The following is a 22,329-nucleotide window of genomic DNA, read 5'->3' as shown; positions in this document are numbered from 1 at the left end:
TAATAAAGGGTAGTGGGCAGGAGGGTAAAGTGGTAATAAAGGGTAGTGTGTCAGCAGGGTAAAGTGGTAATAAAGGATAGTGGGTCAGCAGGGTAAAGTGGTAATAAAGGGTAGTGGGTCAGCAGGGTAAAGTGGTAATAAAGGATAGTGGGTCAACAGGGTAAAGTGGTAATAAAGGGTAGTGGGCAGGAGGGTAAAGTGGTAATAAAGGGTAGTGGGTCAACAGGGTAAAGTGGTAATAAAGGGTAGTGTGTCAACAGGGTAAAGTGGTAATAAAGGGTAGTGGGTCAGCAGGGTAAAGTGGTAATAAAGGGTAGTGGGTCAACAGGGTAAAGTGGTAATAAAGGGTAGTGTGCAGGAGGGTAAAGTGGTAATAAAGAGTAGTGGGTCAGCAGGGTAAAGTGGTAATAAAGGGTAGTGGGTCAGCAGGGTAAAGTGGTAATAAAGGGTAGTGGGTCAACAGGGTAAAGTGGTAATAAAGGGTAGTGGGTCAACAGGGTAAAGTGGTAATAAAGGGTAGTGTGTCAGCAGGGTAAAGTGGTAATAAAGGGTAGTGGGTCAACAGGGTAAAGTGGTAATAAAGGGTAGTGGGTCAGCAGGGTAAAGTGGTAATAAAGGGTAGTGGGTCAACAGGGTAAAGTGGTAATAAAGGGTAGTGGGTCAACAGGGTAAAGTGGTAATAAAGGGTAGTGGGTCAGGAGGGTAAAGTGGTAATAAAGGGTAGTGGGTCAACAGGGTAAAGTGGTAATAAAGGGTAGTGGGCAGGAGGGTAAAGTGGTAATAAAGGGTAGTGGGTCAACAGGGTAAAGTGGTAATAAAGGGTAGTGGGCAGGAGGGTAAAGTGGTAATAAAGGGTAGTGGGTCAGCAGGGTAAAGTGGTAATAAAGGGTAGTGGGTCAACAGGGTAAAGTGGTAATAAAGGGTAGTGGGTCAACAGGGTAAAGTGGTAATAAAGGGTAGTGTGTCAGCAGGGTAAAGTGGTAATAAAGGGTAGTGGGTCAACAGGGTAAAGTGGTAATAAAGGGTAGTGGGTCAGCAGGGTAAAGTGGTAATAAAGGGTAGTGTATCAACAGGGTAAAGTGGTAATAAAGGGTAGTGGGTCAACAGGGTAAAGTGGTAATAAAGGGTTGTGTGTCAGCAGGGTAAAGTGGTAATAAAGGGTAGTGGGTCAGCAGGGTAAAGTGGTAATAAAGGGTAGTGGGTCAACAGGGTAAAGTGGTAATAAAGGGTAGTGGGTCAGCAGGGTAAAGTGGTAATAAAGGGTAGTGGGTCAACAGGGTAAAGTGGTAATAAAGGGTAGTGGGTCAACAGGGTAAAGTGGTAATAAAGGGTAGTGGGTCAACAGGGTAAAGTGGTAATAAAGGGTAGTGGGTCAGCAGGGTAAAGTGGTAATAAAGGGTAGTGGGTCAGCAGGGTAAAGTGGTAATAAAGGGTAGTGTGCAGGAGGGTAAAGTGGTAATAAAGGGTAGTGGGTCAACAGGGTAAAGTGGTAATAAAGGGTAGTGGGTCAACAGGGTAAAGTGGTAATAAAGAGTAGTGGGTCAGCAGGGTAAAGTGGTAATAAAGGGTAGTGGGTCAGGAGGGTAAAGTGGTAATAAAGGGTAGTGGGTCAACAGGGTAAAGTGGTAATAAAGGGTAGTGGGTCAACAGGGTAAAGTGGTAATAAAGGGTAGTGGGTCAGCAGGGTAAAGTGGTAATAAAGGGTACTGGGTCAGCAGGGTAAAGTGGTAATAAAGGGTAGTGGGTCAGCAGGGTAAAGTGGTAATAAAGGGTAGTGTATCAACAGGGTAAAGTGGTAATAAAGGGTAGTGGGTCAACAGGGTAAAGTGGTAATAAAGGGTAGTGGGTCAACAGGGTAAAGTGGTAATAAAGGGTAGTGGGTCAACAGGGTAAAGTGGTAATTAAGGGTAGTGGGTCAGCAGGGTAAAGTGGTAAAAAAAGGTTAGTGGGTCAACAGGGTAAAGTGGTAATAAAGGGTAGTGGGTCAACAGGGTAAAGTGGTAATAAAGGGTAGTGGGCAGGAGGGTAAAGTGGTAATAAAGGGTAGTGGGTCAACAGGGTAAAGTGGTAATAAAGGGTAGTGTGCAGGAGGGTAAAGTGGTAATAAAGGGTAGTGTGTCAGCAGGGTAAAGTGGTAATAAAGGGTAGTGTGCAGGAGGGTAAAGTGGTAATAAAGGGTAGTGGGTCAACAGGGTAAAGTGGTAATAAAGGGTAGTGGGTCAACAGGGTAAAGTGGTAATAAAGGGTAGTGTGCAGGAGGGTAAAGTGGTAATAAAGGGTAGTGTGTCAGCAGGGTAAAGTGGTAATAAAGGGTAGTGGGTCAACAGAGTAAAGTGGTAATAAAGGGTAGTGTCCAGGAGGGTAAAGTGGTAATAAAGGGTAGTGTGTCAACAGGGTAAAGTGGTAATAAAGGGTAGTGTGCAGGAGGGTAAAGTGGTAATAAAGGGTAGTGGGTCAACAGGGTAAAGTGGTAATAAAGGGTAGTGGGCAGGAGGGTAAAGTGGTAATAAAGGGTAGTGGGCAGGAGGGTAAAGTGGTAATAAAGGGTAGTGGGTCAGCAGGGTAAAGTGGTAATAAAGGGTAGTGTCCAGGAGGGTAAAGTGGTAATAAAGGGTAGTGTGTCAACAGGGTAAAGTGGTAATAAAGGGTAGTGTGCAGGAGGGTAAAGTGGTAATAAAGGGTAGTGGTCAACAGGGTAAAGTGGTAATAAAGGGTAGTGGGCAGGAGGGTAAAGTGGTAATAAAGGGTAGTGGGTCAGCAGGGTAAAGTGGTAATAAAGGGTAGTGGGTCAGCAGGGTAAAGTGGTAATAAAGGGTAGTGGGTCAGCAGGGTAAAGTGGTAATAAAGGGTAGTGGGTCAGGAGGGTAAAGTGGTAATAAAGGGTAGTGGGTCAACAGGGTAAAGTGGTAATAAAGGGTAGTGGGTCAACAGGGTAAAGTGGTAATAAAGGGTAGTGGGTCAGCAGGGTAAAGTGGTAATAAAGGGTAGTGTGTCAGCAGGGTAAAGTGGTAATAAAGGGTAGTGGGCAGGAGGGTAAAGTGGTAATAAAGGGTAGTGGGCAGCAGGGTAAAGTGGTAATAAAGGGTAGTGTGTCAGCAGGGTAAAGTGGTAATAAAGGGTAGTGGGCAGGAGGGTAAAGTGGTAATAAAGGGTAGTGGGCAGCAGGGTAAAGTGGTAATAAAGGGTAGTGTGTCAGCAGGGTAAAGTGGTAATAAAGGGTAGTGGGCAGGAGGGTAAAGTGGTAATAAAGGGTAGTGTCCAGGAGGGTAAAGTGGTAATAAAGGGTAGTGGGTCAGCAGGGTAAAGTGGTAATAAAGGGTAGTGGGCAGGAGGGTAAAGTGGTAATAAAGGGTAGTGGGTCAACAGGGTAAAGTGGTAATAAAGGGTAGTGTGCAGGAGGGTAAAGTGGTAATAAAGGGTAGTGGGTCAACAGGGTAAAGTGGTAATAAAGGGTATTGGGTCATCAGGGTAAAGTGGTAATAAAGGGTAGTGGGTCAGCTGGGTAAAGTGGTAATAAAGGGTAGTGGGTCAGCAGGGTAAAGTGGTAATAAAGGGTAGTGGGCAGCAGGGTAAAGTGGTAATAAAGGGTAGTGGGTCAACAGGGTAAAGTGGTAATAAAGGGTAGTGGGTCAGCAGGGTAAAGTGGTAATAAAGGGTAGTGGGTCAACAGGGTAAAGTGGTAATAAAGGGTAGTGGGTCAACAGGGTAAAGTGGTAATAAAGGGTAGTGGGTCAGGAGGGTAAAGTGGTAATAAAGGGTAGTGGGTCAACAGGGTAAAGTGGTAATAAAGGGTAGTGGGTCAACAGGGTAAAGTGGTAATAAAGGGTAATGGGTCAACAGGGTAAAGTGGTAATAAAGGGTAGTGGGTCAACAGGGTAAAGTGGTAATAAAGGGTAGTGGGCAGGAGGGTAAAGTGGTAATAAAGGGTAGTGGGTCAGCAGGGTAAAGTGGTAATAAAGGGTAGTGGGCAGGAGGGTAAAGTGGTAATAAAGGGTAGTGGGCAGGAGGGTAAAGTGGTAATAAAGGGTAGTGGGTCAGGAGGGTAAAGTGGTAATAAAGGGTAGTGGGTCAGCAGGGTAAAGTGGTAATAAAGGGTAGTGGGTCAGCAGGGTAAAGTGGTAATAAAGGGTAGTGGGCAGGAGGGTAAAGTGGTAATAAAGGGTAGTGGGCAGGAGGGTAAAGTGGTAATAAAGGGTAGTGTGTCAGCAGGTTAAAGTGGTAATAAAGGGTAGTGGGTCAGCAGGGTAAAGTGGTAATAAAGGGTAGTGTGCAGGAGGGTAAAGTGGTAATAAAGGGTAGTGTGTCAGCAGGGTAAAGTGGTAATAAAGGGTAGTGGGTCAGCAGGGTAAAGTGGTAATAAAGGGTAGTGGGTCAACAGGGTAAAGTGGTAATAAAGGGTAGTGTGTCAGCAGGGTAAAGTGGTAATAAAGGGTAGTGGGTCAGCAGGGTAAAGTGGTAATAAAGGGTAGTTGGTCAACAGGGTAAAGTGGTAATAAAGGGTAGTGGGTCAACAGGGTAAAGTGGTAATAAAGGGTAGTGGGTCAACAGGGTAAAGTGGTAATAAAGGGTAGTGGGTCATCAGGGTAAAATGGTAATAAAGGGTAGTGGGTCAACAGGGTAAAGTGGTAATAAAGGGTAGTGGGTCAACAGGGTAAAGTGGTAATAAAGGGTAGTGGGTCAGGAGGGTAAAGTGGTAATAAAGGGTAGTGGGTCATTAGGGTAAAGTGGTAATAAAGGGTAGTGGGTCAACAGGGTAAAGTGGTAATAAAGGGTAGTGTGCAGGAGGATAAAGTGGTAATAAAGGGTAGTGGGTCAACAGGGTAAAGTGGTAATAAAGGGTAGTGGGTCAGGAGGGTAAAGTGGTAATAAAGGGTAGTGGTTCAACAGGGTAAAGTGGTAATAAAGGGTAGTGGGTCAGCAGGGTAAAGTGGTAATGAAGGGTAGCGTGCAGGAGGGTAAAGTGGTAATAAAGGGTAGTGGGTCAGCAGGGTAAAGTGGTAATAAAGGGTAGTGGGTCAACAGGGTAAAGTGGTAATAAAGGGTAGTGGGTCAGCAGGGTAAAGTGGTAATAAAGGGTAGTGGGTCAACAGGGTAAAGTGGTAATAAAGGGTAGTGGGTCAACAGGGTAAAGTGGTAATAAAGGGTAGTGGGTCAACAGGGTAAAGTGGTAAAAAAAGGTTAGTGGGTCAACAGGGTAAAGTGGTAATAAAGGGTAGTGGGTCAACAGGGTAAAGTGGTAATAAAGGGTAGTGGGCAGGAGGGTAAAGTGGTAATAAAGGGTAGTGGGTCAACAGGGTAAAGTGGTAATAAAGGGTAGTGTGCAGGAGGGTAAAGTGGTAATAAAGGGTAGTGTGTCAGCAGGGTAAAGTGGTAATAAAGGGTAGTGGGTCAGCAGGGTAAAGTGGTAATAAAGGGTAGTGGGTCAACAGGGTAAAGTGGTAATAAAGGGTAGTGTGTCAGCAGGGTAAAGTGGTAATAAAGGGTAGTGGGTCAGCAGGGTAAAGTGGTAATAAAGGGTAGTTGGTCAACAGGGTAAAGTGGTAATAAAGGGTAGTGGGTCAACAGGGTAAAGTGGTAATAAAGGGTAGTGGGTCAACAGGGTAAAGTGGTAATAAAGGGTAGTGGGTCATCAGGGTAAAATGGTAATAAAGGGTAGTGGGTCAACAGGGTAAAGTGGTAATAAAGGGTAGTGGGTCAACAGGGTAAAGTGGTAATAAAGGGTAGTGGGTCAGGAGGGTAAAGTGGTAATAAAGGGTAGTGGGTCATTAGGGTAAAGTGGTAATAAAGGGTAGTGGGTCAACAGGGTAAAGTGGTAATAAAGGGTAGTGTGCAGGAGGATAAAGTGGTAATAAAGGGTAGTGGGTCAACAGGGTAAAGTGGTAATAAAGGGTAGTGGGTCAGGAGGGTAAAGTGGTAATAAAGGGTAGTGGGTCAACAGGGTAAAGTGGTAATAAAGGGTAGTGGGTCAGCAGGGTAAAGTGGTAATGAAGGGTAGCGTGCAGGAGGGTAAAGTGGTAATAAAGGGTAGTGGGTCAGCAGGGTAAAGTGGTAATAAAGGGTAGTGGGTCAACAGGGTAAAGTGGTAATAAAGGGTAGTGGGTCAGCAGGGTAAAGTGGTAATAAAGGGTAGTGGGTCAACAGGGTAAAGTGGTAATAAAGGGTAGTGGGTCAACAGGGTAAAGTGGTAATAAAGGGTAGTGGGTCAACAGGGTAAAGTGGTAATAAAGGGTAGTGAGTCAGCAGGGTAAAGTGGTAATAAAGGGTAGTGGGTCAACAGGGTAAAGTGGTAATAAAGGGTAGTGGGTCTGCAGGGTAAAGTGGTAATAAAGGGTAGTGGGTCAACAGGGTAAAGTGGTAATAAAGGGTAGTGGGTCAGCAGGGTAAAGTGGTAATAAAGGGTAGTGGGTCAACAGGGTAAAGTGGTAATAAAGGGTAGTGGGTCAGCAGGGTAAAGTGGTAATAAAGGGTAGTGGGTCAACAGGGTAAAGTGGTAATAAAGGGTAGTGGGCAGGAGGGTAAAGTGGTAATAAAGGGTAGTGTGCAGGAGGGTAAAGTGGTAATAAAGGGTAGTGGGTCAGCAGGGTAAAGTGGTAATAAAGGGTAGTGTGCAGGAGGGTAAAGTGGTAATAAAGGGTAAGTGCAGTGGTTGAGGGTTGATCACAGTGTCTTTGTGTGTATGTGTGTGTGTGTATGTGTGTGTCTGTGTGTTTTTGTGTGTGTGTGTGTGTGTGTGTGTGTATGTCAGGTTCTCGGAGCTCTGAGGCCAGTCCCCACGGCTCTCCCACCTTAGGCCAGCAGGGCGGCGCCAGCGAGGACGTCTGGGTGCTCCGGAAGCCCCTCGCAGGTATGAGGGTGTATTGGTGTGTGTCGTTGTGTTGGTGTGTGTATTGGTGTGTGTGTGCGTGTGTGTGCTGTTGTACAGATGCATTATGGAATACACTGCCTGCAGAAAGTGTTCATACCCCTTGACTTATAATACATTTCTGTTGTTACTTCCTGAATTCAGAATAGATGAAATTGTTTTTTTTTCTCACACATCTACACACAATACTCCATAATGACAAAAAAAAACATTTTTTTAGAAATGTTAGCAAATGTATTGAACATGAAATACAGAAATATCTTATTTATATAAGTATTCACACCCCTTATTCAATACATGTTAGAATCACCTTTGGCTGCGATCACAGCTGTGAGTCTTTCTGGGTAAGTCTCTAAGAGCTTTGAACACCTGGATGGTACAATATTTGCCCATTATTCTGTTCAAAATTATTCAAGCTCTTTCAAATTGGTTGTTGATCATTGCTAGACAACCATTTCCAGGTCTTGTCATAGATTTTCAAGCAGATTTAAGTCAACACTGTAACTCGGCCACTCAGGAACATTCCCTGTCTTCTTGGTAAGCAACTCCAGTGTAGATGTGGCCTTGTGTTTTAGGTTATTGTCCGGCTGAAAGGTGAATTCATCTCCCAGTGTCTGGTGGAAAGCAGACTGAACCACGTTTTCCTCTAGGATTTTTCCTGTGCTTAGCTCCATTCCATTAATTTTTTATCCTGAAAAACTCCCGACTCCTTAACGATTACAAGCATACCCATAACATGATGCAGCCACCACTATTCTTGAAAATATGGAGAGTGGTACTCAGTAATGTGTTGTATTGGATTTGCCCCAAACATAACACTTTGTATTCAGGACAAAAAGTAAATTGCTTTGCCACATTTTTTACAGTATTACTTTAGTGCCTAGTTGCAAACTAGGAATATTTTTTATTCTGTACATGCTTCCTTCTTTTCACTCTGTCATTTAGGTTAGTATTGTGGAGTAACTACAATGTTGTTGATCCATCCTCAGTTCTCCTATTACAACCTTTAAACTCTGTAACTGTTTTAAAGTCACCATTAGCCTCATGGTGAAATCCCTGAGCAGTTTCCTTCCTCTCTGGCAACTGAGTTAGTAAGAACGCCTGTATCTTTGTAGTGACTGGGGTGTATTGATACACCATCCAAAGTTTAATTAATAACTTCACCATGCTCAAAGGAATATTCAATGTCTGCTTTTTTTATGTCTTTACCCATCTACCAATAGGAGCCCTTCTTTGTGAGGCATTGGAAAACCTCCCTGGTCTTTGTTGTTGAATCTGTGTTTGAAATTCACTGCTGGACCGAGGGACCTTACAGATAACTGTATGTGTGGGGTACAGAGATGAGGTAGTCATGTTGAACACTATTATTGCACACAGAGGGAGTTCATGCAATTTATTATGTGACTTGTTAAGCACATTTTTACTCCTGAACTTATTTAGGCTTGCCATAACAAAGGGGTTGAATACTTATTGACTCAAGACATTTCAGCTTTTCATTTTGAATGAATTAGTCAAACATTTGGAATAACATCATTCCACTTTGACATTATGGGGTATTGTGCGTAGGTCAGTGACCTTTATTTTTTATTTTATCCAGTTTAAATTCAGGCTGTAACAAAACAACATGTGGAAAAAGTCAAAGGGTGTGAATACTTTCTGGAGGCGCTGTATGTCTGTGCCTCTGTGCGTAATATATTATATTGATGTTGATCATTTCATCATAACAATCAGAAATAACAGAGGTCCTAGAATAGAACCCTGAGGAACACCACATTCTATCTATCTATTCCTAGAATAGAACCCTGAGGAACACCACATTCTATCTATCTATTCCTAGAATAGAACCCTGAGTAACACCACATTCTATCTATCTATTCCTAGAATAGAACCCTGAGTAACACCACATTATATCTATCTATTCCTAGAATAGAACCCTGAGGAACACCACATTCTATCTATCTATTCCTAGAATAGAACCCTGAGTAACACCACATTCTATCTATCTATTCCTAGAATAGAACCCTGAGGAACACCACATTCTATCTATATATTCCTAGAATAGAACCCTGAGGAACACCACATTCTATCTATCTATTCCTAGAATAGAACCCTGAGGAACACCACATTCTATCTATCTATTCCTAGAATAGAACCCTGAGGAACACCACATTCTATCTATCTATTCCTAGAATAGAACCCTGAGGAACACCACATTCTATCTATCTATTCCTAGAATAGAACCCTGAGGAACACCACATTCTATCTATCTATTCCTAGAATAGAACCCTGAGGAACACCACATTCTATCTATCTATTCCTAGAATAGAACCCTGAGGAACACCACATTCTATCTATCTATTCCTAGAATAGAACCCTGAGGAACACCACATTCTATCTATCTATTCCTAGAATAGAACCCTGAGGAACACCACATTCTATCTATCTATTCCTAGAATAGAACCCTGAGGAACACCACATTCTATCTATCTATTCCTAGAATAGAACCCTGAGGAACACCACATTCTATCTATCTATTCCTAGAATAGAACCCTGAGGAACACCACATTCTATCTATCTATTCCTAGAATAGAACCCTGAGGAACACCACATTCTATCTATCTATTCCTAGAATAGAACCCTGAGGAACACCACATTCTATCTATCTATTCCTAGAATAGAACCCTGAGGAACACCACATTCTATCTATCTGTTCCTAGAATAGAACCCTGAGGAACACCACATTCTATCTATCTATTCCTAGAATAGAACCCTGAGGAACACCACATTCTATCTATCTATTCCTAGAATAGAACCCTGAGGAACACCACATTCTATCTAAACCTGTGTGTACCTGTGTGTACCTGTGTGTACCTGTGTGTGCAGGTGGTGACCGTAGCAGCAGCGTGGGTAGCCTGGGTAGTGTTCGTTCCCTCGGCAGCGTCCAGAGTTCTGGAAATACCCAACACGCCCTGAATACGCCTCCTCCTCCTCCGCCCGCCGCGGCACACGCTACTAACACGCCACCTAGCAGTCTGAACACACACGGCCTCAACGCTCCCGGGCTGCTTGCACAGGCGGAGGGAGTCAAGGTGGGGGATGGCTGTTAGTGTGTGTGTGTGTGTCACTTGGTGAAATGATTCACAGATTAACTAAGTCTGTCTCTTGTGTGTGTGTGTGTGTTTCAGGAGTGTGTGTGTGTGTGTTTGTGTGTGTGTGTTTTAGGAGTGTGTGTGTGTGTTTCAGGAGTGTGTGTGTGTGTGTGTTTTAGGAGTGTGTGTCTGTGTTTCAGGAGTGTGTGTGTGTGTGTGTGTTTGTGTGTGTGTGTGTTTCAGGAGTGTGTGTGTGTTTCAAGTGTGTTTGTGTGTGTGCTAACTTGTTCTTCAACTCTGATTCACAGATTGACTAAGCCTTTCTCTTGTGCATGTGTGGTGTGTGTGTCCGTGTGTGGTGTGTTTGTGTGTGTGTGGTGTGTGTGTTTGTGTGTGTGTGGTGTGTGTATGTGTTTGTTTGTGTGTGGTGTGTTTGTTTGTGTGTGGTGTGTGTGTTTGTTTGTGTGTGTGTGTTTGTTTGTGTGTGGTGTGTGTGTGTGTTTGTTTGTGTGTGTGTGTTTGTTTGTGGGTGGTGTGTGTGTGTGTTTGTTTGTGTGTGGTGTGTGTTTGTGTGGTGTGTGTGTGTGTGTGTGTGGTGTGTGTGTTTAGCTCCTAGCCACGGTGATGTCCCAGTCAATAAAGGCAAAGGAACATCTGTTGGAGCAGTCCAGGTCTGTGGAGCAGGCGGTAGCAGAAGGTAACCAGAATAATATCATTATTATAATAACAACAACAATAATAATATTATTAACAGTAACTGACTGTCTAACTGACTGACTGACTGACTGTTTTTCTGACTGACTGACTATCTAACTGACTATCTAACTGACTATCTAACTGACTGACTGACTATCTAACTGACTGACTATCTGACTGACTTTCTGACTGACTGACTTTCTGACTGACTGTCTGACTGACTGAATGACTATCTAACTGACTGACTGACTTTCTAACTGACTGACTGACTGACTGACTATCTAACTGACTGACTGACTGACTTTCTAACTGACTGACTATCTGACTGACTTTCTAACTGACTGACTATTTGACTGACTTTCTGACTGACTGACTTCCTGACTGACTGTCTAACTGTCTGACTATCTGACTGACTTTCTGACTTTCTATCTGACTGACTGTCTGACTGACTGACTTTCTAACTGACTGACTTTCTAACGGACTGACTATCTGACTGACTGACTATCTGACTGACTTTCTGACTGACTGACTTTCTGACTGACTGTCTGACTGACTGACTGACTATCTAACTGACTGACTGACTGACTTTCTAACTGACTGACTATCTGACTGACTTTCTAACTGACTGACTATTTGACTGACTTTCTGACTGACTGACTTCCTGAATGACTGTCTGACTGACTGACTGACTTTTGACTGGCTGACTTTCTGACTGACTATCTAACTGACTGACTGACTTTCTAACTGACTGACTGACTGACTTTCTGACTGACTGTCTGACTGACTGATTGACTTTCTGACTGTCTGACTGACTGACTGACTATCTAACTGACTGACTGACTTTCTAACTGACTGACTATCTGACTGACTTTTTGACTGACTGACTTTCTGACTGACTGTCTGACTGACTGACTATCTAACTGACTGACTGACTTTCTAACTGACTGACTATCTGACTGACTTTCTAACTGACTGACTATTTGACTGACTTTCTGACTGACTGACTTTCTGACTGACTGTCTGACTGACTGACTGACTTTTTGACTGACTGACTTTTTGACTGACTATCTAACTGACAGACCGACTTTCTAACTTACTGACTATCTGACTGACTTTCTAACTGACTGTCTGACTGACTGACTGACTTTCTAACTGACTGACTATCTGACTGACTTTCTAACTGACTGACTATCTGACTGACTTTCTAACTGACTGACTATCTGACTGACTTTCTAACTGACTGACTATCTGACTGACTTTCTGACTGACTGTCTGACTGACTGACTGACTTTCTAACTGACTGACTATCTGACTGACTTTCTAACTGACTGACTATCTGACTGACTTTCTAACTGACTGACTATCTGACTGACTTTCTGACTGACTGACTGCCTGACTGACTGACTTTCTGACTGACTGACTTTCTGACTGACTGACTTTCTGACTGACTTTCTGACTGACTGACTTTCTGACTGACTATCTAACTGACTGACTGACTGTCTAACTGACTGACTATCTGACTGACTTTCTAACTGACTGACCGACTTTCTAACTGACTGACTATCAGACTGACTTTCTGACTGACTGACTTTCTGACTGACTGTCTGACTGACTGACTATCTAACTGACTGACTGACTTTCTAACTGACTGACTATCTGACTGACTTTCTAACTGACTGACTATCTGACTGACTTTCTGACTGACTGTCTGACTGACTGACTGACTATCTAACTGACTGACTGACTTTCTAACTGACTGACTATCTGACTGACTTTCTAACTGACTGACTATTTGACTGACTTTCTGACTGACTGACTTTCTGACTGACTGTCTGACTGACTGACTGACTTTCTGACTGGCTGACTTTCTGACTGACTATCTAACTGACTGACCGACTTTCTAACTGACTGACTGACTGACTTTCTGACTGACTGTCTGACTGACTGACTGACTTTCTGACTGTCTGACTGTCTGACTGACTGACTGACTATCTAACTGACTGACTGACTTTTTAACTGACTGACTATCTGACTGACTTTCTAACTGACTGACTATCTGACTGACTTTCTGACTGACTGTCTGACTGACTGAGTTTCTAACTGACTGACTTTCTAACGGACTGACTATCTGACTGACTGACTATCTGACTGACTTTCTGACTGACTGACTTTCTGACTGACTGTCTGACTGACTGACTGACTATCTAACTGACTGACTGACTGACTTTCTAACTGACTGACTATCTGACTGACTTTCTAACTGACTGACTATTTGACTGACTTTCTGACTGACTGACTTCCTGACTGACTGTCTGACTGACTGACTGACTTTTGACTGGCTGACTTTCTGACTGACTATCTAACTGACTGACTGACTTTCTAACTGACTGACTGACTGACTTTCTGACTGACTGTCTGACTGACTGACTGACTTTCTGACTGTCTGACTGACTGACTGACTATCTAACTGACTGACTGACTTTCTAACTGAATGACTATCTGACTGACTTTTTGACTGACTGACTTTCTGACTGACTGTCTGACTGACTGACTATCTAACTGACTGACTGACTTTCTAACTGACTGACTATCTGACTGACTTTCTAACTGACTGACTATTTGACTGACTTTCTGACTGACTGACTTTCTGACTGACTGTCTGACTGACTGGCTGACTTTTTGACTGACTGACTTTTTGACTGACTATCTAACTGACAGACCGACTTTCTAACTTACTGACTATCTGACTGACTTTCTAACTGACTGTCTGACTGACTGACTGACTTTCTAACTGACTGACTATTTGACCGACTTTCTAACTGACTGACTATCTGACTGACTTTCTAACTGACTGACTATCTGACTGACTTTCTAACTGACTGACTATCTGACTGACTTTCTGACTGACTGTCTGACTGACTGACAGACTTTCTAACTGACTGACTATCTGACTGACTTTCTAACTGACTGACTATCTGACTGACTTTCTAACTGACTGACTATCTGACTGACTTTCTGACTGACTGACTTTCTGACTGACTGTCTGACTGACTGACTTTCTGACTGACTGACTTTCTGACTGACTTTCTGACTGACTGACTTTCTGACTGACTATCTAACTGACTGACTGACTTTCTAACTGACTGACTATCTGACTGACTTTCTAACTGACTGACCGACTTTCTAACTGACTGACTATCAGACTGACTTTCTGACTGACTGACTTTCTGACTGACTGTCTGACTGACTGACTGACTATCTAACTGACTGACTGACTTTCTAACTGACTGACTATCTGACTGACTTTCTGACTGACTGACTTTCTGACTGACTGACTGTCTGACTGACTGACTGACTATCTAACTGACTGACTGACTTTCTAACTGACTGACTATCTGACTGACTTTCTAACTGACTGACTATCTGACTGAATTTCTGACTGACTGACTTTCTGACTGACTGTCTGACTGACTGACTGACTATCTAACTGACTGACCGACTTTCTAACTGACTGACTATCTGACTGACTTTCTAACTGACTGACTATTTGACTGACTTTCTGACTGACTGACTATCTGACTGACTTTCTGACTGACTGTCTGACTGACTGACTTTCTGACTGACTGACTTTCTGACTGACTGTCTGACTGACTGACTTTCTGACTGACTGACTATCTGACTGACTTTCTAACTGACTGACTATCTGACTGACTTTCTGACTGACTGACTTTCTGACTGACTGTCTGACTGACTGAATTTCTGACTGACTGACTTTCTGACTGACTGTCTGACTGACTGACTTTCTGACTGACTGACTTTCTGACTGACTATCTAACTGACTGACTGACTTTCTAACTGACTGACTATCTGACTGACTTTCTAACTGACTGACTATCTGACTGACTTTCTGACTGACTGTCTGACTGACTGACTGACTTTCTAACTGACTGACTATCTGACTGACTTTCTAACTGACTGACTATCTGACTGACTGACTGTCTGACTGACGGTCTGACTGACTGACTTTCTGACTGACTGACTTTCTGACTGACTGTCTGACTGACTGACTGACTTTCTGACTGACTGACTATCTGACTGACTATCTAACTGACTGACTGACTTTCTAACTGACTGACTATCTGACTTTCTGACTGACTTGCTGACTGACTGTCTAACTGTCTGACTATCTGACTGACTTTCTAACTGACTGACTGTCTGACTGACTGACTTTCTAACTGACTGACTTTCTAACGGACTGACTATCTGACTGACTGACTGTCTGACTGACTTTCTAACTGACTGACTATCTGACTGTCTTTCTGACTTTCTGACTGACTTTCTAACTGACTGACTATCTGACTGACTGACTGTCTGACTGACTTTCTATCTGACTGACTATCTGACTGTCTTTCTGACTTTCTGACTGACTGACTTTCTGACTGACTTTCTAACTGACTGACTATCTGACTATCTGACTGACTATCTGACTGACTGACTGACCTTCTGACTGACTGACTTTCTGACTGACTGTCTGACTGACTGACTGACTTTCTAACTGACTGACTATCTGACTGACTTTCTAACTGACTGACTATCTGACTGACTATCTGACCGACTTTGACTTTCTAACTGACTGTCTAACTGTCTGACTATCTGACTGACTTTCTGACTTTCTATCTGACTGACTGTCTGACTGACTGACTTTTGACTGACTGACTTTCTAACGGACTGACTATCTGACTGACTGTCTGTCTGACAGACTTTCTAACTGACTGACTATCTGACTGTCTTTCTGACTTTTTGACTGACTTTCTAACTGACTGACTATCTGACTGACTGACTGTCTGACTGACTTTCTATCTGACTGACTATCTGACTGTCTTTCTGACTTTCTGACTGACTGACTTTCTGACTGACTTTCTAACTGACTGACTAACTGACTGACTGGCTGACTTTCTGACTGACTGACTTTCTGACTGACTGTCTGACTGACTGACTGACTTTCTAACTGACTGACTATCTGACTGACTTTCTAACTGACTGACTATCTGACTGACTATCTGACCGACTTTGACTTTCTAACTGACTGTCTAACTGTCTGACTATCTGACTGACTTTCTGACTTTCTGACTGACTGTCTAACTGTCTGACTATCCGACTGACTTTCTAACTGACTGACTATCTGACTGACTTTCTAACTGACTGACTATTTGACTGACTTTCTGACTGACTGACTTTCTGACTGACTGTCTAACTGTCTGACTATCTGACTGACTTTCTAACTGACTGACTATCTGACTGACTTTCTAACTGACTGACTATTTGACCGACCTTTGACTGACTGTCTGACTGACTGACTGACTTTCTGACTGACTGACTTTCTGACTGACTATCTAACTGACTGACTGACTTTCTAACTGACTGACTATCTGACTGACTTTCTAACTGACTGAATATCTGACTGACTTTTTGACTGACTGTCTGACTGACTGACTTTCTAACCGACTGACTATCTGACTGACTTTCTAACTGACTGAATATCTGACTGACTTTTTGACTGACTGTCTGACTGACTGACTTTCTAATTGACTGACTATCTGACTGACTGTCTGACTGACTGACTGACTTTCTAACTGACTGACTATCTGACTTTCTGACTGACTTGCTGACTGACTGTCTAACTGTCTGACTATCTGATTGACTTTCTAACTGACTGACTGTCTGACTGACTGACTTTCTAACTGACTGACTTTCTAACGGACTGACTATCTGACTGACTGACTGTCTGACTGACTTTCTAACTGACTGACTTTCTGACTGTCTATCTAACTGACTGACTGACTTTCTAACTGACTGACTATCTGACTGACTTTCTAACTGACTGACTATCTGACTGACTTTCTGACTGACTGACTTTCTGACTGACTGTCTGACTGACTGACTTTCTGACTGACTTTCTGACTGACTATCTGACTGACTGACTGGCTGACTTTCTGACTGACTGACTGTCTGACTGACTGACTGACTTTCTAACTGACTGACTATCTGACTGACTATCTGACTGACTTTCTGACTGACTGACTTTCTGACTGACTATCTAACTGACTGACTGACTTTCTAACTGACTGACTATCTGACTGACTTTCTAACTGACTGACTATCTGACTGACTATCTGACCGACTTTGACTTTCTAACTGACCGTCTAACTGTCTGACTATCTGACTGACTTTCTGACTTTCTGACTGACTGTCTAACTGTCTGACTATCCGACTGACTTTCTAACTGACTGACTAACTGTCTGACTATCTGACTGACTTTCTGACTTTCTAACTGACTGTCTAACTGTCTGACTATCTGACTGACTTTCTGACTTTCTGACTGACTGTCTAACTCTCTGACTATCCGACTGACTTTCTAACTGACTGACTATCTGACTGACTTTCTAACTGACTGACTATTTGACTGACTTTCTGACTGACTGACTATCTGACTGACTTTCTAACTGACTGACTAACTGACTGACTTTCTAACTGACTGACTATTTGACCGACCTTTGACTGACTGTCTGACTGACTGACTGACTTTCTGACTGACTGACTTTCTGACTGACTATCTAACTGACTGACTGACTTTCTAACTGACTGACTATCTGACTGACTTTCTAACTGACTGAATATCTGACTGACTTTTTGACTGACTGTCTGACTGACTGACTTTCTAATTGACTGACTATCTGACTGACTGTCTGACTGACTGACTGACTTTCTGACTGACTGACTATCTGACTGATTATCTAACTGACTGACTGACTTTCTAACTGACTGACTATCTGACTTTCTGACTGACTTGCTGACTGACTGTCTAACTGTCTGACTATCTGATTGACTTTCTAACTGACTGACTGTCTGACTGACTGACTTTCTAACTGACTGACTTTCTAACGGACTGACTATCTGACTGACTGACTGTCTGACTGACTTTCTAACTGACTGACTTTCTGACTGTCTATCTAACTGACTGACTGACTTTCTAACTGACTGACTATCTGACTGACTTTCTAACTGACTGAATATCTGACTGACTTTTTGACTGACTGTCTGACTGACTGACTTTCTAATTGACTGACTATCTGACTGACTTTCTAACTGACTGACTATCTGACTGACTTTCTAACTGACTGACTATCTGACTGACTTTCTGACTGACTGACTATCTGACTGACTGTCTGACTGACTGACTTTCTGACAGACTTTCTGACTGACTATCTGACTGACTGACTGACTATCTGACTGACTGACTGACTGACTTTCTGACTGACTGACTGACTGACTGTCTGACTGACTGACTTTCTAACTGACTGACTATCTGACTGACTTTCTGACTTTCTGACTGACTGACTGACTTACTGACTGACTATCTAACTGACTGACTGACTTTCTAACTGACTGACTATCTGACTGACTTTCTGACTGACTGACTATCTAACTGACTTTTTGACTGACTGTCTGACTGACTGACTTTCTAATTGACTGACTATCTGACTGACTTTCTAACTGACTGACTATCTGACTGACTTTCTAACTGACTGACTATTTGACTGACTTTCTGACTGACTGTCTAACTGTCTGACTATCCGACAGACTTTCTAACTGACTGACTATTTGACTTACCTTTGACTGACTGTCTGACTGACTGACTGACTGACTGACTTTCTGACTGTCTGACTGACTGACTGACTTTCTGACTGACTGACTTTCTGACTGACTATCTAACTGACTGACTGAATTTCTAACTGACTGACTATCTGACTGACTTTCTAACTGACTGAATATCTGACTGACTTTTTGACTGACTGTCTGACTGACTGACTTTCTAATTGACTGACTATCTGACTGACTTTCTAACTGACTGACTATCTGACTGACTTTCTAACTGACTGACTATCTGACTGACTTTCTGACTGACTGACTATTTGACTGACTTTCTGACTGACTGACTTTCTGACTGACTGTCTAACTGTCTGACTATCTGACTGACCTTTGACTGTCTGTCTGACTGACTGTCTGACTGACTGACTGACTTTCTGACTGACTGTCTGACTGACTGACTTTCTGACTGACTGACTTTCTGACTGACTATCTAACTGACTGACTGAATTTCTAACTGACTGACTATCTGACTGACTTTCTAACTGACTGAATATCTGACTGACTTTTTGACTGACTGTCTGACTGACTGACTTTCTAATTGACTGACTATCTGACTGACTTTCTAACTGACTGACTTTCTGACTGACTGACTTTCTGACTGACTGTCTGACTGACTGACTGACTTTCTGACTGACTTTCTGACTGACTATCTGACTGACTGACTGACTATCTGACTGACTGACTGACTTTCTGACTGACTGTCTGACTGACTGACTGACTTTCTAACTGACTGACTATCTGACTGACTATCTGACTGACTTTCTAACTGACCGACTTTCTAACTGACTGACTATTTGACTGACTTTCTGACTGACTGTCTGACTGACTGACTGACTTTCTGACTGACTGTCTGACTGACAGACTGACTTTCTGACTGACTGACTGACAGACTTTCTGACCGACTGACTTTCTGACTGACTATCTAACTGACTGACTGACTTTCTAACTGACTGACTATCTGACTGACTTTCTAACTGACTGACTATCTGACTGACTTTTTGACTGACTGTCTGACTGACTGACTTTCTAATTGACTGACTATCTGACTGACTTTCTAACTGACTGACTATCTGACTGACTTTCTAACTGACTGACTATCTGACTGACTTTCTGACTGACTGACTTTCTGACTGACTGTCTGACTGACTGACTTTCTAACTGACTGACTATCTGACTGAATTTCTAACTAACTGACTATCTGACTTACTGACTGTCTGACTGACTTTCTAACTAACTGACTATCCGACTGACTATCTGACTGTCTTTCTGACTTTCTAACTGACTGACTATCTGACCGACTATCTGACTGTCTTTCGGACTTTCTGACTGATTTTCTAACTGACTGACTATCTGACTGACTATCTGACTGACTTTGACTTTCTGACTGACTGTCTAACTGTCTGACTATCTGACTGACTTTCTGACTGACTGACTTTCTGACTGACTGACTTACTGACTGACTGACTTTCTGACTGACTGTCTGACTGACTGACTTTCTAACTGACTGACTATCTGACTGACTTTCTAACTGACTGACTATCTGACTTACTGACTGTCTGACTGACTATCTGACTGACTGACTATCCGACTGACTATCTGACTGTCTTTCTGACTTTCTAACTGACTGACTATCTGACCGACTATCTGACTGTCTTTCGGACTTTCTGACTGATTTTCTAACTGACTGACTATCTGACTGACTATCTGACTGACTTTGACTTTCTGACTGACTGTCTAACTGTCTGACTATCTGACTGACTTTCTAACTGACTGACTGTCTGACTGACTGACTGTCTGTGTTTCTTTTAGCTGCAGCTAAGAGTCCATCTGGTTGTCCTCCTCATGAGCAGCGCTCCTTTGATCGTAAGGCAGAGGCAGATGGGAAGGTGAGGTCTGTTTGTGTGTTTGTGTGTGTGTTCGTGCGTGAGTGTGTGTGTGCCTGTGTGTGTTTGTGTGTTTGCGTGTGTGTGCGTTTGTGTGTGTGTGCGTGTGTGTATGTTAGTGCGTGTGTGTGTGTGTGCCTGTGTGTGTTTGTGCGTTTGCGTGTGTGTGCGTTTGTGTGTGTGTGTGTGTATGTTAGTGCGTGTGTGTGTGTGTATGTTAGTGCGTGTGTGTGCGTTTGTGTGTGTGTGCGTGTGTGTATGTTAGTGCGTGTGTGTGTTGTCTCACCAGAGACAGATTTCTTTGCTGTTTCAGTTTATTGTTCATGCTTCCTGAAGCTTCCTTCCATCATTCAGTGGCTTGGAATGTGTTTCTGTTGCTGGACGTTGCTCTCAGGACGTGTCACAGTGGAAGCCTCCAGAGTGCTGTGTGTTAGGGTTGGACTTATACTAGGGAGGGTTCTATGGCTGCAGTTAGATGGCATCTCTACTGCTCCCCGGTGGTGAAGGATGTCATGACAGTTATATTAGGGAGGGTTCTATGGCTGCAGTTAGATGGCATCTCTACTGCTCCCCGGTGGTGAAGGATGTCATGACAGTTATATTAGGGAGGGTTCTATGACTGCAGTTAGATGGCATCTCTACTGCTCCCCGGTGGTGAAGGATGTCATGACAGTTATATTAGGGAGGGTTCTATGACTGCAGTTAGATGGCATCTCTGCTGCTCCCCGGTGGTGAAGGATGTCATGACAGTTATACTAGGGAGGGTTCTATGGCTGCAGTTAGATGGCATCTCTACTGCTCCCCGGTGGTTAAGGATGTCATGACAGTTATATTAGGGAGTGTTCTATGGCTGCAGTTAGATGGCATCTCTACTGCTCCCCGGTGGTGAAGGATGTCATGACAGTTATACTAGGGAGGGTTCTATGGCTGCAGTTAGATGGCATCTCTACTGCTCCCTGGTGGTGAAGGATGTCATGACAGTTATATTAGGGAGTGTTCTATGGCTGCAGTTAGATGGCATCTCTACTGCTCCCCGGTGGTTAAGGATGTCATGACAGTTATATTAGGCAGTGTTCTATGACTGTCATAAGATGGCATCTCTACTGCCCCCGGTGGTGAAGGATGTCATGACAGTTATATTAGGGAGTGTTCTATGACTGCAGTTAGATGGCATCTCTACTGCTCCCCGGTGGTGAAGGATGTCATGACAGTTATATTAGGGAGTGTTCAATGACTGTCATAAGATGGCATCTCTACTGCTCCCCGGTGGTGAAGGAGGTCATGACAGTTATATTAGGGAGTGTTCTATGACTGTCATAAGATGGCATCTCTACTGCTCCCCGGTGGTGAAGGATGTCATGACAGTTATATTAGGGAGGGTTCTATGGCTGCAGTTAGATGGCATCTCTGCTGCTCCCCGGTGGTGAAGGATGTCATGACAGTTATACTAGGGAGGGTTCTATGGCTGCAGTTAGATGGCATCTCTACTGCTCCCCGGTGGTTAAGGATGTCATGACAGTTATATTAGGGAGTGTTCTATGGCTGCAGTTAGATGGCATCTCTACTGCTCCCCGGTGGTGAAGGATGTCATGACAGTTATACTAGGGAGGGTTCTATGGCTGCAGTTAGATGGCATCTCTACTGCTCCCTGGTGGTGAAGGATGTCATGACAGTTATATTAGGGAGTGTTCTATGGCTGCAGTTAGATGGCATCTCTACTGCTCCCCGGTGGTTAAGGATGTCATGACAGTTATATTAGGCAGTGTTCTATGACTGTCATAAGATGGCATCTCTACTGCCCCCGGTGGTGAAGGATGTCATGACAGTTATATTAGGGAGTGTTCTATGACTGCAGTTAGATGGCATCTCTACTGCTCCCCGGTGGTGAAGGATGTCATGACAGTTATATTAGGGAGTGTTCAATGACTGTCATAAGATGGCATCTCTACTGCTCCCCGGTGGTGAAGGATGTCATGACAGTTATATTAGGGAGTGTTCTATGACTGTCATAAGATGGCATCTCTACTGCTCCCCGGTGGTGAAGGATGTCATGACAGTTATACTAGGGAGTGTTCTATGGCTGCAGTTA

At 43.3% G+C, this 22,329-nt stretch overlaps 1 protein-coding gene across 1 annotated transcript in view; it reads left to right on the top strand.

Moving 5' to 3' along the window:
* The window catches only part of LOC311119326 (caskin-1-like), a gene marked incomplete at both ends in the record, with an annotated part of 108,138 nt that overhangs the window by 83,126 nt on the left and 2,683 nt on the right, over positions 1-22,329 (top strand). The window contains 4 exons of the mRNA XM_084194046.1: positions 6,746-6,844; positions 9,746-9,951; positions 10,561-10,648; positions 20,173-20,243. Coding sequence (XP_084050172.1) covers positions 6,746-6,844; positions 9,746-9,951; positions 10,561-10,648; positions 20,173-20,243 — 464 coding nt within the window. The remainder of the gene's footprint in view (positions 1-6,745; positions 6,845-9,745; positions 9,952-10,560; positions 10,649-20,172; positions 20,244-22,329) is intronic.

This window comes from Coregonus lavaretus, assembly GCF_964263955.1.
Source record: "Coregonus lavaretus genome assembly, contig: HAP1_SCAFFOLD_1486, whole genome shotgun sequence".
Lineage (NCBI taxonomy): Eukaryota > Metazoa > Chordata > Actinopteri > Salmoniformes > Salmonidae > Coregonus > Coregonus lavaretus.
This window is presented reverse-complemented; position numbering and strand designations above follow the sequence as displayed.